This window comes from Salvelinus fontinalis, chromosome 3, assembly GCF_029448725.1.
Source record: "Salvelinus fontinalis isolate EN_2023a chromosome 3, ASM2944872v1, whole genome shotgun sequence".
Lineage (NCBI taxonomy): Eukaryota > Metazoa > Chordata > Actinopteri > Salmoniformes > Salmonidae > Salvelinus > Salvelinus fontinalis.
The window spans coordinates 22,307,400-22,327,585 of NC_074667.1; the positions used below are offsets into that span (position 1 = coordinate 22,307,400).

Below are 20,186 nucleotides of genomic sequence, written 5' to 3' on the forward strand. Positions count from 1 at the left end.
TTCCTGCAGTTAGCATGCCAATTGCACGCTCCCTCAAAAATTGAGACATCAGTGGCATTGTGTTGTGTGACAAAACTGCACATTTAAGAGTGGTGTTTTATTGTTCACAGCACAAGGTACACCTGTCAAATCAAATCAAATTGTATTAGTCACATGCACCGAATACAATTGTGAAATGCTTACTTACGAGCCCCTAACCAACAATGCAGTTGAAAAAAAATACAGATAAGAATAAGAAGTAAAAAAGTAAAAAGTAATTAAAGAGCAGCAGTAAAATAACAATAGCGAGACTATATACAGGGGTGTACTGTCACAGAGTCAATGTGCGGGGGCACCGATTACTTGAGGCAATATGTACACGTATAGTGCCTTGCAAAAGTATTCATCCCCCTTGGCATTTTTCTTATTTTGTTGTATTATAATTTGTAATTTAAATTGATTTTTATTTTGGATTTCATGTAATGGACATACACAAAATAGTCCAAAATGGTGAAGTGAAATACATTTTTTAAAAGATTTAAAAACTGAAAAGTGGTGCGTGCATATGTATTCACCCCTTTGCTAAAAAGCCCCTAAATAAGATCTGGTGCAACCAATTACCTTCAGAAGTTACATAATTAGTTAAATAAAGTCCACCTGTGTGCAATCTAAGTGTCACATGATCGCAGTATATATACACACCTGTTCTAAAAGGCCCCAGAGTCTGCAACACCACTAAGCAAGGGGCACCACCAAGCAAGCGGCACCATGAAGACCAAGGAGCTCTCCAAACAGGTCAGGGACAAAGTTGTGGAGAAGTACAGATCAGGGTTGGGTTATAAAAATATCTGAAACTTTGAACATCCCACAGAGCACCATTAAATCCGTTATTGAAAAATGGAAAGAATATGTCACCGCAACAAACCTGCCAAGAGAGGGCCACCCACCAGAACTCACGGACCAGGCAAGGAGGTCATTAATCAGAGCGGCAACAAAGAGACCAAAGATAACCCTGAAGGAGCTGCAAAGCTCCACAGCGGAGATTGGAGTAGCTGTCCATAGGACCACTTTAAGCCGTACACTCCACAGAGCTGGGCTTTAAAGAAGAGTGGCCAGATAAAGCCATTGCTTAAAGAAAAAAATAAGCAAACACGTTTGGTGTTCACCAAAAGACATGTGGGAGACTCCCCAAACATATGGAAGAAGGTACTCTGGTCAGATGAGACTTAAATTGAGCTTTTTGGCCATCAAGGAAAACGCTATGTCTGGTGAAAACCCAACACCTCTCATCACCCCGAGAACACCATCGGATGTTTTTCACCGGCAGGGACTGGGAAACTGGTCAGAATTGAAGGAATGATGGATGGCACTAAATACAGGGAAATTATTGAGGGAAACCTGTTTCAGTCTTTCAGAGATTTGAGGCTGGGATGGAGGTTCACCTTCCAGCAGGACAATGACCCTAAGCATACTTCTAAAGCAACACTCAAGTGGTTTAATGGGAAACATGTAATGTCTTGGAATGCCCTAGTCAAAGCCCAGACCTCAATCCAATTGAGAATCTGTGGTATGACCTAAATATTGCTGTACACCAGCGGAACCCATCCAATTTGAAGGAGCTGGAGAAGTTTTGCCTTGAAGAATGGGGGAAAAAACCAGTGGCTTGATTTGCCAAGCTTATAGAGACATACACCCAAGAGACTTGCAGCTGTAATTGCTGAAAAAGGTGGCTCAACAAAGTACTGACTTTGGGGGGTGAATAGTTATGCATGCTCAAGATTTCAGTATTTTTGTCTTATTTCTTGTTTGTCTTACAAAAAATATTTTGCATCTTCAAAGTGGTAGGCATGTTGTGTAAATCAAATGATTCACCCCCCCCCCCCCCCCCCCCCCCATAAATCCATTTTAATTCCAGGTTGTAAGGCAACAAAATAGGAAAAATGCCAAGGGGGCTGAATACTTTCCCAAGCCACTGTAGGTAGAGTTATTAAAGTGACTATGCATAGATGATAACAACAGAGAGTAGCAGCGGTGTAAAAGAGGGGGGTGGAGGGGCAATGCAAATAGTCTGTGTAGCCATTTGATTAGGTGTTCAGGAGTCTCATGGCTTGGGAGTAGAAGCTGTTTAGAAGCCTCTTAGACCTAAACTTGATGCTCCGGGACCGCTTGTCGTGTGGTAGCAGAGAGAACAGTCTATGACTAGGGTGGCTGGAGTCTTTGACCATTTTTAGGGCAGGACGCTTGGCCCCAGTTGATGTACTGGGCCGTTCGCACTACCCTCTGTAGTGCCTTGCTGTTGGAGGCTGAGCAGTTGCCATACCATGCAGTGATACAACCAGTCAGGATGGTCTCGATGGTGTAACTGTTGTAGAGCTGTAGAACCTTTTGAGGATCTGAGGACCCATGACTAATCTTTTCAGTCTCCTGAGGAGGAATAGGTTTTGTTGTGCCCTCTTCATGACTGTCTTGGTGTGCTTGGACCATGTTAGTTTGTTGGTGATGTGGACACCAAGGAACTTGAAGCGCTCAACCTGCTCCACTGCAGCCCCGTCGATGAGAACGGGGACGTGCTCGGTCCTCTTTTTCCTGTAGTCCACAATCATCTCCTTTGTCTTGATCACGTTGAGGGAGAGGTTGTTGTCCTGGCACCACATGGCCAGGTCTCTGACCTCCTCCCTATAGGCTGTCTCATCATTGTCAGTCTCGTCGTTGCCGGTGATCCGGCCTACCACTGTTGTGTCATCTGCAAATTTAATGATGGTGTTGGGGTTGTGCCTGGCCATGCAGTCATGAGTGAACCGAGATTACAGGAGGGGACTGAGCATGCACCCCTGAGGGGCCCCCGTGTTGAGGATCAGCGTGGCGGATGTGAAGTTTCCTTACCTTACCACCTGGGGGTGGCCCGTCAGGAAGTCCAGGATCCAGTTGCAGAGGGAGGTGTTTAGTCCCATGGTCCTTAGCTTATTGATGAACTTTGAGGGCACTATGGTGTTGAACCCTGAGCTGTAGTAAATGAATAGCATTCTCACATATGTTCTCACATATGTGCTGAAACAGTCCAGGTGGGAAAGGGCAGTGTGGAGTGCAATAGAGATTGCATCATCTGTGAATCTGTTGGAGCGGTATGCAAATTGGAGTGGGTCTATGGTTTCTGGGATAATGATGCTGATGTGAGGCACTTCATGGCTACGGACGTGAGTGCTACGGGTCGGTAGTCGTTTAGGGAGGTTACCTTAGTGCTCTTGGGCACTAAGGGACATAGGGACTATGGTGGTCCGCTTAAAAACTGTTTTAGGATAGGGTGCAGTATTCGGAAGTTTGGATGACTGAGGTGCCCAAAGTAAACTGCCTGTTAATCAGGCCCAGAAGCTAGGATATGCATATAAGTGGTAGATTTGGATGGAAAACACTCTGAAGTTTCCAAAACTGTTAAAATAATGTCTGTGAGTATAACAGAACTGATATGGCAGGCGAAAACCTGAGGAAAATCCATCCAGGAAGTGGGATATTTTTGATGTGTGTAGTTTTCAATTGAATGCCTATACAGTATCTGTTGGGTTAGGACCCAGATTGCAGTTCCTATGGCTTCCACTAGATGTCAACCGTCTTTAGACATTGTTTCAGGCTTGTTTTCTGAAAAATTAGGAAGAATGAGACCATTTTGTAAGTGGCATACAGAATGAACCAGAGCTCCTTTGGGCGCATGACCGATTGCGCACCCTTCGTTCTTTTTCCTTTCTATTGAAGACGCTACTGTCCGGTTTAAATATTATCGATTATTTAGACAATAGACAACCTGAGGATTAATTCTAAACATCGTTTGACATGTTTCGACAAACTTTACCGGTACTATTTGGAAGCATTCGTCTGCCTGTTGTGACCGCCTTTGAGCCAGTGGATTACTGAACAAAACGCGCCGTCAAAACTGAGTTTTTGGGATACAAAGAGGGACTTTATCGAACAAAACAAACATGTATTGTGTAGATGGGACTCTTGTGACTGCAACCATATGAACATTTTCAAAGGTAAGTGATTAATTTTATCGCTATTTCTGTCTTTTGTAATTCCTTTACTTGGTTGAAAAATGTTTGTATGCTTTTGTAAGCGTGGCGCTGTCCTCAGATTATTGTGTGGTATGCTTTCGCCATAAAGCCTTTTTGAAATCTGACAAAGCGGCTGGATTAACAAGAAATTAATCTTTAAGCCGATGTATAACACTTGTATTTTTTATGAATGTTTATTATGACTATTTCTGTATTTTGAATTTGGCGCTCTGCAATTTCACTGGATGTTGTCGAGGTGGGTCGCTAGCGGAACGCCTGCACCAAAAGGTTAACGTTGGTTCCTGCATGTGACTGACTGATACCTCATGAAGCTTCTTCTCTCATAGCTGGGACCTTGAAACTGAGAAACATATTTTCTGTTCCCTGAGCAATGTTCTGGGCGTACTGCCATTTGGTCTGAGGAGGAGGTCACACCCCCTCACACTCCCTCCTTTTTTCCCCTCACACTCCCTCACAATCCCTCCTTTTATCACTTCTGATTTTTTTCCCCTCGCACTCCATCCTTTTATCACTTGTGATTTAAGGTAATCATTAGATTATGGCTTAAACTATCAAAGGAGGTTATATAAAAAATACTTATATTAAAGTAAGCGAAATCAACACATAAAACCAGACACTTTAACATTTCAAACCCTTCATTCTGGGTTGTACAATCTAACTAGTAACTCATACAGTTACACACATGCTTCATTACACAATTTCATTTATGGAAATACTATCATCATAATAAAGCTCAAATCTACCAGCAAGGTTCTACTTCTACCAACGGGAGTGAGTCTATCAAAAAATACACAAGGGATCTGTAGACTCAGTGGTAAAACTTGAATGTTTAACTATTGTTTCCATAGCTCTTACCACAATCTGGTTGCATTGACATTTGTTATGTACTAACTGTCCCTGGGACATCAACTAGTCCAAATATTAAACCTGTTGTTTAACAAATGTGCTAGGCTCTTCAAAAAGTTGGTACTGGCTAATCAGCTCAATATTTGGTACTAAAAACATTTACAAGGATCTACTTCAATTTTGGACAGTGTTCCACGCAATGGAAACAGATTATTGTTTTAGATGACATTACCTTCTTACTTAAATCACTGGCGTTATTCAGTATCGAATTGAGAAATAATAATTGGAAATCGTCAAATGTATCTTATTAAATTTTTCATAGCTCTGTTCCAAAATTTCCCCACTGTGTCCCTTACAGCCTGAGTTCAGTGAGTACCACTCACTTTCACTGGCGGCTTATCTATTGGTCCAATACTCATTCAATTTGACATCAACTGATAGACCATGAGTACCATGAATCTTTCCATTTTACTGTCTTTATCACCGTGTTTGTTACTTTCCCTGGTCTCCATATCTGTTTCCTTCAACTAGGATTATTCTACTCTTTCCAATAGGAAAACACTCTCAATCCCTCATGCTACTGAAATGGGTGCGAGTAAAGTATTATCTGGCCTAGCAAAAGATGGTGGGCCTGTGTGGTTGTTGAATGCAAAAAACGTCATGGGGTCAGGGTTACGTGGTATCTACTACGAATGGTACGACCATTTGCATAATCAGATTTACCCCTATGGTAACTTCCACAAGTGGTAAACCTGCTCCTACCTTAACTGGCCCCAACCCACACACCCAACATTATTTTTGTCCAGATGTAAGGTTAGCAACCATTTCTGCTCTAGAGAGGAACAGATTGTCCTCGTGATTATTGCCCAGCAGGGCTCTCCTTCTCTGATGACCATCTACTTCTGGGCCACTACTCCGGGCTTGCGTTGGTCCCTTTGGCTCAGGACTCATCTCACCCTCTGTCAGGTTTCCCACAAGAGGACAACCCACTATTCTTATTAGCACTCCTGTGCTAATGCAGGTGAGGGCCACACTGCACCACCGTAACTGGCTAGGCCCGATCTTCTCCTGGATCAGGAACTTGCCTGCAGTGCGACACATGGATCCAGGAATCTCTCTCAGCAACCTTCACGCCTTCACCTGGGGGGAGAGAGGCTTAAGAACACTGTTAAGGGTGGCACAATACTCAACCATGTCTTCCTCCATTCTTTGCAGGGACAACCTGTTCTGGGGAAAGGGTGTATAAGTCATTCTCATGGGACGGCCAGTCAGCACCTCGTGTGGAGAGAGACCAGTGACTATGTGGGATCTGCCCCTCATACTCATCCGTGCCAACCAGCACCTTTACCCATGTCAGGCTTGTTTCACCAATTAGCTTAACCTGTCTGGGAACGGGGTTCCGCCAACAACCAATGAAATTGCAGGGCGCCAAATTCAATCAACAGAAATCTCATAATTAAAATTTCTCAAACATACAAGTATTAGACACCATTTTAAAGATAAACTTCTCGTTAACCCAACCACAGTGTCCGAATTCAAAAAGGCTTTTCGGCGAAAGCACAACATATCCTTATGTTAGGTCAGCAACTAGTCACAGAAAGCATACAGCCATTTTCCAACCAAAGAGAGGAGTCACAAAAAGCAGAAATAGAGATAAAATTAATCACTAACCTTTGACATTCTTCATCAGATGACACTCCCGGGACAACATGTTACACAATACATGTATGTTTTGTTCGATCAAGTTCATATATTCATATCCAAAAACTTCAGTTTACATTTGGCTTTGCCTCCAAAACATCCCGTGAATTTGCACAGAGCCATATCAATTTACAGAAATACTCATAATAAACTTTGATAAAAGATACAAGTATTATGCACAGAATTATAGATATACTTCTCCTTAATGCAAATGCTTTGTCAGATTTCAAAAAAGCTTTACGGAAAAAGCAAACTATGCAATAATCTGAGTACGGCACTCAGAGACCAAAACAAGCCAAACATATACCAGCCATGTTGCGGAATCAACAGAAGTCAGAAATAGCATTATAAATATTCACTTACCTTTGATGATATTCATCAGAATGCACTCCCAGGAATCCCAGTTCCACAATAAATGTTTGTTTAGTTCGATAAAGTCCATAATTTATGTCCAAATACCTCCTTGTTGTTCGCGCCTTGAATTCACAAATTCAAATTCATGACCCCCGATCACTAGGTCCAGACAAAGTCAAAAAGTTCCGTTACAGTCCGTAGAAACATGTCAAACGATGTATAGAATCAATCTTTAGGATGTTTTTAACATAAATCTTCAATAATATTCCAACCGGAGAATTCCTTTGTCTTTAGAATTGCAGGTCGCTCTCACGTGAACACGCGTGGTCAGCTCATGCCACTCTGGCAGACCTCTGACTCATTCAGCTCCCATTCCCCCTCCTTTACAGTAGAAGCATCAAACAAGTTGATGTCAACTGTTGACATCTAGTGGAAGCCTTAGGAAGTGCCATATGACCCTATAGACACTGTATATTCTATAGGTGATGAGTTGAAAAACTACAAACCTCAGATTTCCCACTTCCTGGTTGGATTTGTCTCAGGTTTTCGCCTGCCATATGAGTTCTGTTATACTCACAGACATCATTCAAACAGTTTTTGAAACTTCAGAGTGCTTTCTTTCCAAATCTATTAATAATATGCATATATTAGCAACTGGGCCTGAGTAGAAGGCAGTTTACTCTGGGCACGCTTTTTATCCAAACGTGAAAATGCTGCCCCCTATCCCAAACAGGTTTTAATCAATTCTGTTTTCAGAGTTTGGTTCAACATTGTTAGTCATGCAAATCAATCAAACATTGTACAACCCCACCACCAGAGACATTTCTGCAAACACAGAAAAATCTACTGTACACCAATATTTATTTACAACTGTACACCAATATTTATTTACAAGATCCACCTTTACTAGGTCCACCATCCCTCCTTTTGACACATGTTCTTGATCTAGTGACAACTTGGCTAGGAATTGGAAATTACAACTGTGCATGGGCTGGTCTACTCCACTCATCCAGCCATACACCGAGGCGTCTTAATGACAGCAGCCAGCCCACTTGCGTTTCTCTGATGCATCAGCTGTTGCCTGCAGAGCAATGATGTCATTAACATAGAAAGGGTTAGTGGAAGCAGGAGCTGCTGCCATCTGTAGGAGGGGGGAAACAGAAAATGAAGCAGCCTTAGCATTCCCCAGAGAAATGTTATCTTCAAATAGAGGAGGGGAGTTGGACCGCCTGTAACAGAGACAAAACAAGATTACTGTGTGCAATTTGTTTTCCAGAAGAGGTCAAAACCCCTTTATTATTCCACAATGTTCCAAAATCATGTACTACACCAAACGCATATCTACTGTCAGTGTAAATGTTAACAGATCTGTCCTTTTCCAAAATACAAGCTCTGGTCAAGCCAAATAGTTCTGTTGTGCAGGTAAGTGTGAGGGGAGTCTAGCACTCTCCAAAGTTTCCAAAACAGTCACAACAGCATATCCAACCAATTGATTCCCTTTTTCATATTTCTGAGTAGACCCATCTACAAAAAACTCAAAGTCCAGATTGTCTAACGGGGTGTCTCTCAAGTCCAACCTAGGGCCACAGTCAACTTCAATAGCTAAATCACAGTCATGGTCTTCACTGGCAGCTGCTGTAGGGAGAAAAGTTGAAGGGTTACGAATTGTACATCATTTCAGAGTAACATGGGACATTGTCAACAGAATGTTCTGGTAGTCTAGCAGTCTCGCAGGTGTCAAATGAGACATTCTTGACTGTGTAATAATTGCATGCACAGCATGGGGCACATGTATGGTTAGAGGAGACAATGCCACAATATCAGAACATGCAAAAACAGCCTTAGTAGCAGCCGATACCGATTTCAAACAGGAAACCAATCACCTGATCACAGTATCCAGTCTTTTAGAATAATAACCAACAGGTCTATATCCCACCCCATGGTATTGTCTCAAAACTGCTGACATAAACCCACCCGTTTCTGAGATGAAAGGGTTTAGTATGGTCTGGCAAACCCAAGCAAGGGGTAAACATTAATGTTTGTTTAAATGTTACCAATGCCACCTCAGCCTCATCAGTCTAGACCACAACTTCACTCACCTCCATATAAATCCTATAAATCCAAACCTGCAGAGGTTGAACTATCTCTACATAGTCTTTCAACCACGGTAACCAGCCACACCCAACAAAGAAATCATGTGCTCCTTGGTAACAGGTTTAGGCAAAGCTTTAGTTGTCTATAATCTATCTTTGGAGAGGGTGTGACCCTCAGAAGTAATGTCATGACCCAAATATTTAACAGACCTCCGGCATAATTGCATCAAATCAAATTATATTTGTCACATACACATGGTTAGCAGAAGTTAATGCGAGTGTAGCGAAATGCTTGTGCTTCTAGTTATAACCAACGAGTAATCTAACCTAACAATTTCACAACAACTACCTTATACACACAAGTGTAAAGGGATGAAGAATATGTACATAAAAATATATGAATTAGTGATGGTACAGAACGGCATAGGCAAGATGCAGTAGATGGTATAGAGTACAGCATATACATATGAGATGAGTAATGTAGGGTATGTAAACATTATATTAAGTGACATTGTTTAAAGTGGCTAGTGACAACTTTTTTACATCAATTCTTCCATTATTAAAGTGGCTGGAGTTGAGTCAGTATGTTGGCAGCAGCCACTCAATGTTAGTGGTGGCTGTTTAAGCTGTTGTATAAATTAACAAAATATCTTACAATATATTCTCATTTGAACTTTGCTGTGCTTTTATATGGTTGAAAGCATAGTGACAACACATTGGAAATTCACCTAAGTTCTGGCTGTCTTTTTGAGTGGGTGAATATTGGTTGTAATCTCATTGATCAACGTATCAACAAAATATTACCCAATTGTCCACGTTGAAATGACGGGTTGTGCCCATTGGAATCTGGAGGCGAAAGAAACGCACATCTGTTTAGGCGAGATACTGGCTAGCGGAGTAGAACACCTTAAAAAGAAAGGAGCCGCACACTCTAGGAGCTCAGATGCAATAATTGAATAACCTAATAACCAACATTTCGACAGACAAGCTGTCTTCATTATACCCTGATGAAGACAGCTTGTCTGTCGAAATATTGGTTATTAGGTTATTCAATTATTGCAGTTATTAAGTTATTATTATTAAGTCTCCTTTATTTTTCAAGTGCCCAGTGGAATAACACTATCCAGCCTGTAGCGCCTGTGTTCCAGGTAATGTGTGAATTGGGCCCGGGGCGAGAGAGTGGCTATGTCCTGATTCTCCTCCCTTTTCCAGAAATGTTCACTTGTAATGATGGAAAATCCCTCCAGCCAATGTTTTTAAATCAATGACAGGGAGTGTGCAAGTGCACACTTCGCGAGAGGAATGGAGAGTTGGGACATAGCCACTGTGGCTGCATCTGAAATGGCACCATATCCCCTGGCCTATATAGTGCACGACTTCTCCTTGTAAAGTAGTGCACTTGAAATTCAACAGTAGTGCACTAGATTGGGAATAGGGTACCATTTTGCGTGGACATGTCCAAAATGGCATGCTATTTCTTATATAGTGCACTACTTTTGACCAGAGCCCAAAAGGAAAAAAGGGTCTATTTATTTCTGCAACAACACATTCATCACAAATTGTAAGCAAGCTAGTTGCTTACAATTACAGTGCCTCCTAAAGGCATGATTGACATCGGGAAAAGAGGGTGGGCTATCAGCTGATCATTGATGTTGATGATTTATGTAAATCTGCTAGCTAGCTAGTTAGATTTTTTTTATTTATTGTGATTTATCTTCCGGTCGCAAACTTGAAGATGTCCCAACAACTTGCGGGCAGTGGGTTCAGAACTGAAGAAGGAATGAGTCAGAGGTAGTTTTTTTTTCACCCCCACCCTTTAGAACCCTGATGTAAATAACCTTGGTCATTTGTTCACCAATGTAAAGCCTACGGACAGAAACTTTGGCGTCTTCTTTGACCCTGACCTAAACCTTGAGCTGCATGTAAAGAAGGTTGCCCAGTCCTGCTTTTATAATCTAATAAATAAGTAAAGTATTTTATTTCAGTCTCTCATCTGGAGGAAGTTGTACATGCTTTTTCCCCCCTCACGCCTATCTGCTAAACATGTCTCAGTCAGAAATCATTCCATCGTCTATAGTTAGTTGATGCTGCAGCTTGGCTTTTAACAGCCACCATAAAACTATATCACCACCCAAAAGTGCACTTGGCGAGTGGGGGGGGCAAAGGGGCATTTGCTCGGCACAGTTAGACTCCTATCTGTGCACGTGCCTGTCTCTGTGTGTGTCTGAGTGTCTCTGTGTTTGTGCGTGTACGTGCGTACGTGTGTGTTTACCAGAACTGAGGGTATTAGGGTGTCTTTTCTTTTTTTAAATTCTTTAATAAAAAAATGTACCCCCGTTTTTTCCCCAAATTCATGGTATCCAATTGTTAGTAATTACTATCTTGTCTCATCGCTACAACTCCCGTACGGGCTCGGGAGAGACGAAGGTCGAAAGCCATGTGTCCTCCGAAACACAACCCAACCAAGCCGCACTGCTTCTTAATCCAACTGGCATGCCGGATGCCAGTCGCACCAATGTGTCGGAGGAAACACCGTGCACCTGGCGACCTTGGTTAGCGTGCACTGCACCCGGCCCGCCACAGGAGTCGCAGCCGGCAGTGACAGAGCCTGGGCGCGAACCCAGATTCTCTGGTGGCACAGCTAGCGCTGCGATGCAGTGCCCTAGACCACTGCACCACCCGGGTGTCTTTTCTGACAGCAACAAGCTCTGTGTGTGCCCTTGTGAAGTAATCAGGCTGTCACAGTGGCGTAGAGGAGTGGAATGCTGGGGTAAAGGTTCAAAAGGCATTGTAAGCATTGTAAACAGCCTTGTGAAGAGGCTGTCAACCTGACGTGTGTGTGTGTGTGTGTGTGTGTGTGTGTGTGTGTGTGTGTGTGTGTGTGTGTGTGTGGAGTAAATTGTCACTGGTGCACATACCACCTCAGGCTGTCGTGAACACTTCAGGGTGTGTGTATGTGGCATGGGTGTTTATGATTACACCCTTAAAACTCACAGCAAGAATGTTAATCATCCTATAGCCACGATTACCAGCCTTAGTGCAATGTCTACTGGATGGAATAACTCACTGTATGACATGCTGGATTTGACCATCTGTAATTTTCTTATAAGAATCAACCTGTGAATAATAATTAACCTGAAATGTTCATCTGGTTTTTGCTTCTATCAATCTTCTTCTTGGGAAGAGAACCATAATGCTTTTTTTCCTCTCTCTAGCATTGATACACATCTATTTAAGCTATTCTGAAAGCATCACTCACAGCAAATGTATTGATAGTGGTACCCCAAAATAAAAAGCCCTCCCCTAAATAGGTATTCCCCTCTTAACATCAGTCCGTCTTGCCTCCATTTTTATATCTAATTCCATTACAATTACCCTGATCGCCTCATACATAATTTGATAGACACTCCAGTCGGCCCTAAAATAAATTTGTTTGCTTGGATTGAATGGTAATGTGTCCCCTGGTGAAAACGACTCATCATCTATGTCATGCGTTCCAAATTACACCCTATTCCCTATTTATGTGCTCAAATGGCTGTGGTCAAATGTAGTGAACTATAAAGGCAATATGGTGCCATTTGGAAAGTAGAAAAAGTGTGGAGGTGAAGAATAGTCTCCCTGAACTGTCTGTTTCTATGAAAAAGTATTTTGTCATCCCAACATCTGATCTAAAGTCAGTCCTATGCCACTGGTTTCAATGTGTGGCGTGCTAATGTGAAGTGATGGACTGTTCTCAGACCTGTTGATTTGGAGTCTGAAGGCAAGTTAGTAAAGCTATCAGGACTGACCTCTAGACCTCTATCTGTCAACATGAGGAATGTGTGTGTGTGTGTGTGTGTGTGTGTGTGTGTGTGTGTGTTCATGCATGTGTGTTTGCATGCATGCGTATGTGTGTCTGTTTCACTCAAGGTCTTGACCTTCCATGCAATGTTCACATGAATGCATACAAAGAGGCACACTAATAATTAATTCAGAATTTAAAAAGCAAATTATGTACACAAAATACTGACAAAGGACCCTAAGTACTTATCATTCTGAGTTTTTTCTTTTTCTTTCTCTCTCTAGTGGGATCCCAGGGAAAAAGTGTGGGAACATCATATTCACCGCTGAGGAACTGAGTAACTGCAGGGTCAGTATCACACACAACACACACACACACACACACATATTCTCATCCATTCAACATAGGGAATATACATTGCAGTGCTTGAAGCATCACTCCAGACCCGGGTTTGATCCCGGGCTGTGTCGCAGCCAGCCACGACCAGGAGACCGATGAGGCGGTGCACAATTGGCCCAGCGTCGTCTGGGTTAGGGGAGGGTTTGGCCGGCCGAGATGTCCTTGTCCCTTCTTGCTCTAGAAACTGTAGCGGGCCGGGCGCATGCACGCTGACATGGCGCCAGTTGTACGGTGTTTCCTCCGACACATTGGTGCGGCTGGCTCCCGGGTTAAGTGAGCAGTGTGTCAAGAAGTAGTGTGGCATGGCAGGGTCATGTTTCGGAGGACGCATGGCTCTCGACCTTCGCCTCTCCCGAGTCCGTACGGGAGTTGCAGTGATGGGACAAGACTGTAACTACCAATAGGATATCACGGAATTGTGGAGAAAAATGGGTAAAAATAAATAACTAAAAACAGGGAATATAAAAGAGTGGGTGTGTCCCAAATTACATATTTTTCCCGCAATACCTTTGACTACTTTTGAGAGCACAATGGGCCCTGGGCAAAAGTAGTGCACTACAGTGGCTTGGGAAAGTATTCACCCCACTTGGCATTTTTCCTATTTTGTTGCCTTACAACCTGGAATTAAAATAGATTTTTTGGGGGGTTTGTATCATTTGATTTACACAACATGCCTACCACTTTGAAGATGCAACATATTTTTTATTGTGAAGCAAACAAGAAATAAGACAACAACAAAAAACTTGAGCGTGGATAACTATTCACCCCCCCCCCCAATGCCAATACTTTGTAGAGCCACCTTTTTCAGCAATTACAGCTGCAAGTCTCTTGGGGTATGTCTCTATAAGCTTGGCACATCTAGCCACTGCCAATTCTTCAAGGCAAAACTACTCCAGCTCCTTCAAGTTGGATGGGTTCTGCTGGTGTACAGCAGTATTTAAGTCATACCACAGATTCTCAATTGGAATGAGGTCTGGCCTTTGACGAGGCCATTCCAAGACATTTCAATGTTTCCCCTTAAACCACTCAAGTGTTGCTTTAGCAGTATGCTTAGGGTCATTGTCATGCTGGAAGGTGAACCTCCGTTCCAGTCTCAAATCTCTGGAAGACTGAAACAGGTTTCCCTCAATAATTTCCCCGTATTTAGCGCCATCCATCATTCCTTCAATTCTGACCAGTTCCCCAGTCCCTGCCGATGAAAAACATCCCCACAGCATGATGCTACCACCACCATGCTTCACTGTGGGGATGGTGTTCTCGGGGTGATGAGAGGTGTTGGGTTATCACCAGACATAGCGTTTTCCTTGATGGACAAAAAGCTAAATTTTAGTCTCATCTGACCAGAGTACCTTCTTCCATATGTTTGGGGAGTCTCCCATATGCCTTTTGGCAAACACCAAACGTGACTGCTTATTTTTTTCTTTAACATTTCTAGGAACCACATTCCGCTAGCGGAACCCCCCCCCCGCCCACAACATTCCGCTGAAAAGGCAGCGCGGGAAATTCAAAAATATTTTTGGGAAATATGTAACTTTCACACATTAACAAGTCAATACAGCAAATGAAAGATATACATCTTGTTAATCTACCCATCGTGTCCGATTTAAAAAATGCTTTACACCGAAAACACAACATATGATTATTTTAGATCACCACCAAGTTAAAAAAACACACAGCCATTTTCCCAGCCAAAGATAGGAGTCACAAAAACAGAAATAGAGATAAAATTAATCACTAACCTTTGATCTTCATCAGATGACACTCATAGGACATAATGTTACACAATACATGTATTTTTTGTTCGATAATGTGCATATTTATATCCAAAAATCTTAGTTTACATTGGCGCCATGTTCAGAAATGCCTCCAAAATATCCGGAGGAATTGCAGAGCCACGTCAAATAACATGTATACTCATCATACACTTTGATGAAAGATACATGTTTTACATATAATTAAAGATACACTTGTTCTTAATGCAACCGCTCTGTCAGATTTCAAAAAAACTTTACGGAAAAAGCACACCATGCAATAATCTGAGACGGTGCTCAAATATAAATAACATTTCTCCGCCATGTTGGAGTCAACAGAAATACGAAATTACATCATAAATATTCCCTTACCTTTGATTATCTTCATCAGAATGCATTCCCAGGAGTCCTAGTTCGACAATAAATTGTTGTTTAGTTTGATAATGTCAATTATTTTTGTCCAAATAGCTACTTTTGCTAGCACGTTTAGTACACATATCCAAACTCTCGTGCAAGTGACGCATAACGTCGGACGAAAACTTCAAAAAGTTATATCACAGGTCGAATAAACTTGTCAAACTAAGTAGATAATCAATCTTCAGGATGTTGTTATCATATATATCCAATAGCGTTCCAACCGGAGCATTCCTTCGTGTCTGTAAAAGTTATGGAACGCAAGGCGATATCATGAGGAATGCGCTTGACCAGGAACTGGCAATCTGCCAAACCACTGACTGAAACACCTCCCATCCGGTCCCACATCACAGTATAAACTTCATTCAACGTTCTACCGACTGTTGACATCTAATGGAAGGCATAGGAAGTGCAAACAAATCCATATCTTCCTGGAATTTGAATAGGCGATGAGTAGAAAAGACAACAGCCTTAGAATTTCCACTTCCTGTTTGGAAGTTTGCCTGTCATATGAGTTATGTTATACTCACAGACATAATTCAAACAGTTTTAGAAACGTCAGAGTGTTTTCTATCCAATAGTAATAATACTATGCATATATTAGCATCTGGGACAGAGTAGGAGGCAGTTCAATTTGGGCACGCTATTCATCCAAAGTGAAAATGCTGCCCCCTATCCCTAAAAAGTTAAGCAATGGCTTTTATCTGGCCACTCTTCTTCTATAAAACCCAGCTCTGTGTAGTGTATGGCTTAAATTGGTCCTATGGACAGATACTCCAATCTCCACTGTGGAGCTTTACAGCTCCTTCAGGGTTATCGTTGGTCTCTTTGTTGTCTATCTGATTAATGCCCTCCTTGCCTGGTCCATGAGTTTTGGTGGGCGACCCTCTCTTGGCAGGTTTGTTGCGGTGCCATATTCTTTCCATTTTTTAATAATGGATTTAATTGTGCTCCGTGGGTTGTTCAAAGTTTCTGATATTTTTTTATAAACCAACCCTGATCTGTACTTCTCCACAACTTTGTTTGGAGAGTTACTTGGTCTTCATGGTGCTGCTTGCTTGGTTGTGCCCCTTGCTTAGTGGTGTTGCAGACTCTGGGGCCTTTCAGAACAGGTGTATATATACTGAGATCATGTGACACTTAGATTGCACATGGATGGACTTTATTTAACTAATTGTGTGACTTATTCAGGGGCTTCATAGGAAAGGGTGTGAATACATATGCCCGCACCACTTTCCGTTTTACGTTTTTTTAAACAAGTAATTTTTTTATGTCACTTCACCTATTTGGACTATTTTGTGTATGTCCATTTGTCACGGCCGTCGTGGGGAGGAGACCAAGGCGCAGCGTGTTAAGCGTGCATTCTACTTTTAAAGAATGAACACTGAACAAAATGAACAAAATTAACCTTGAAGCTATACCAAAGAGTGCTGAACAGGCAACTACACATAGACAAGAACCCATCAAACCAAAATGGAAAATGGCAACCTAAATAGGATCCCCAATCAGAGACAACGATAAACAGCTGTTTCTGATTGGGAACCAATTCAGGTCACCATAGACCTACAATTACCTAGACTTACAAAAACCCTAGACAAGACAAAAACAAGCATACCCACCCTCGTCACACCCTGACCTGACCAGAATAATACAGAAAACATAGAAAACTAAGGTCAGGGCGTGACATCATTACATAAAGTCCCCCCAAAAATCAATTTAAATTACAGGTTGTAATGCAACAAAATAGGAAAAACTCCAAGGGGGATGAATACTTTTGCAAGGCAGGGAGTAGGGTGCCATTTGGGACGCAGACATTGAAAAATTCTCATTCTGACAGAGAAATGAAGACTACAATATTAAAATAAATATGCATCCGATCTGTGAATAACGACATTGACAATCCCCTTCAGAGGTATGAATAATTGTATCTATATCTCTCTGTTCCGTTAATATACTCACCCTCTCTCTGTCCGTCCCTCTCTCTCTCTCTCTTGCTGTCTCCCTGTCTCTGTCTCTTTCTGTCCCTCTCTCTCTCTCTCTCTTTCTCTCTCTGTCTCTATCCCTCTCTCTCTCTCTTTCTGTCTCTCTCTTGCTGTTTCCCTCTCCCTGTCTCTGTCTGTCTCTATCTCTCCACCCCACACACACACAAAAAATTGACAAATAAAACTGAGAACATTATTTGGGAAAATATGAAATCACATATTTTATAGCCCACCCCCCCCCCCACCATAGAGTTGTTTATTAACCATTATTTGACCAGGTATATTGGCAGAAGACCGTGCACAAACTTTTATTTTACGCTAAGGACCTGCAACCTTTTCTAGCATGAGAGCTAAAATTAAACATGTCTCGAGCTACTTCTTTTTTTCTAGCTTTCAAATAGGCACATTCTCGCAGGGGAGAAGAGAAGATGGTGCCGATTTGAAAGCTAGAAAAGCTAGAAAAAAAGATTAGCTCGAGACATGTTTAATTTGAGCTCTTATGCTAGAAAAGCTTGCAGGTCCTTAGTGTAAAAGAGAAATTAGTGCACTGTTTTCTGCCCAAAAAAAGTAAGTAGCTGTCATGCTAGAAAAGGTTGCAGATCGTTGCTCCAAGACATGGAGAACATAGTTCATTATATCGTTCATTATAGAAATACAGTGGAAGGGGAATGCTTCAAGGCAGATGACATGTTGTGTTTATTCTGCCACCTTGCTCAGATCTCCAAAAGGTGTGATTTCTAAAGGATGTCGGGCTCATAGAAATAGAATTACTAGAACGGGAACCCCCATTCAAGTAAATGTTCTATTTATACGGGTGGGCTGCTCCTCCTCGGGGGATATTTGCTCAACCAAATGAGTCTGTTGTTTTTGCTTTCTCATCGGTTTCCCTGTGAAATATTATGACTATGGGTGTTGTCCCTGAGGTGCATTGCAACTCCATACGCATACCATACTTATTAACGACTTTTACCATTAAAGCTCGTATAGTTATTCTTTATCTTATTAAAAGGTTGTAATAATTCAACCTCTTAACCATCCCCAAACAAGAGCCATACTTTCACATACTTGGTCAGAGAAATATAGAAATGCAACATTAGAGTATTTCAAAATAGTGACATTTAACAGTGACATTGTAGTTACAATATATGTCATTTCAACGGGCATATTAGTTATATGTCATTTATATTACTTATGTCACTATGGTGACCTAAAACCACCACCTTGCTTTGACGTTGAGACTTGTCTTTTCTCTCAGGACATTGCTACCATGCAGCTGTGTGCCAACAAGCTGGACAAGAAAGACTTCTTCGGCAAGTCAGACCCATTCCTGGTCTTCTACCGCAGTAATGAAGACGGAACGTGAGTATGTGTGTGCGTGTGTGTGTGCGTGTGTGTGTGCGTGTGTGTGTGCGTGTGTGTGTGTGTGTGTGTGTGTGTGTGTGTGTGTGTGTGTGTGTGTGCGTGCGTGTGTGCGTGTGTGTGTGTGTGTGTGTGTGTGTGTGTGTGTGTGTGTGTGTGTCAAGATGAGTTCACTTCCCACATTGTCTGTTATGTAGATCCAAATATATGACTCAACACAAATGAATGAATCTGTCACAACAAGTATTTTGGAGAAAACAAAGACTTTCATTTATTTGGTATTTGTGGCTTATACTTCTAGGGCTATGCCTTTTCATCCCTCTACTTAGTGGTCCTTGCTTGTACTGTGTTGAAATGGGGACCATATAAATACAATTACTAGAACAGGGAGAAAAGCCCCTCAGACCACGGCCATTCGACTGCACCCTTATGGGTAATTTGATTTCCGTAGGTTCACCATCTTCTTTGGTATTTGTGGTTGATACTTCTAAGGCCGATGTTCCATCCCTGTACAGTATCTGTATTCAGAGCTCCTTGTGTGTGCTGTGTACCGTAGGTTCACCATCTGCCATAAGACGGAGGTGGTAAAGAATACTCTGAACCCTGCGTGGCAGCCCTTCACCATCCCTGTACGAGCCCTCTGTAACGGAGACTATGACAGGTGAGTGACGCAGACAGCCAAGAGACCAAAGGTCAACGGGTCAAAGGTCACTTAGTACCCAGGGTAAAGGATGACCACATGAGCTACACTGAACAAAAATATTAATGCAACATTCTACAATTTCAAAGATTTTACTGAGTTACAGTTCATACAAGGAAATCAGTCAACTGAAATACATTCATTAGGCTTTCACATGACTGGGAATACAGATATGCATCTGTTTGTCAGAGATATCTTAAAAAAGGTAGAGGCATGGATCCGAAAACAAGTTAGTATCTGGTGTGACCATTTGCCTCATGCAGCGCGACACATCTCCTTCACATACAGTGGGGAGAACAAGTATTTGATACACTGCTGATTTTGCAGGTTTTCCTACTTACAAAGCATGTAGAGGTCTGTAATTTTTATCATATGTACACTTCAACTGTGAGAGACGGAATCTAAAACAAAAATCCAGAAAATCACATTGTATGATTTTTAAGTAATTAATTTGCATTTTATTGCATGACATAAGTATTTGATCACCTACCAACCAGTAAGAATTCCAGCTCTCACAGACCTGTTTTTTTTTTTTAAGAAGCCCTCCTGTTCTCCACTCATTACCTGTATTAACTGCACCTGTTTGAACTGGTTACCTGTATAAAAGACACCTGTTCACACACTCAATCAAACATGGGGCAGTGCATTATCATGCTGAAACATGCGGTGATGGCGGCGGCTGAATGGTACGACAATTGACCTCAGGATCTCTTCACGGTGTCTCTGTGCATTCAAATTGCCATTGATAAAATGCAATTGTGTT

The 20,186-nt window shown here is 41.9% G+C and overlaps 1 protein-coding gene across 1 annotated transcript in view; it reads left to right on the forward strand.

Annotated features, from left to right (window-relative positions):
- The window catches only part of LOC129841104 (copine-9-like), a 215,800-nt gene that overhangs the window by 138,306 nt on the left and 57,308 nt on the right, over positions 1-20,186 (forward strand). The window contains exons 8-10 of the mRNA XM_055909215.1: positions 13,103-13,166; positions 18,620-18,723; positions 19,280-19,384. Of these exons, the coding sequence (XP_055765190.1) occupies positions 13,103-13,166; positions 18,620-18,723; positions 19,280-19,384 (273 nt within the window). The remainder of the gene's footprint in view (positions 1-13,102; positions 13,167-18,619; positions 18,724-19,279; positions 19,385-20,186) is intronic.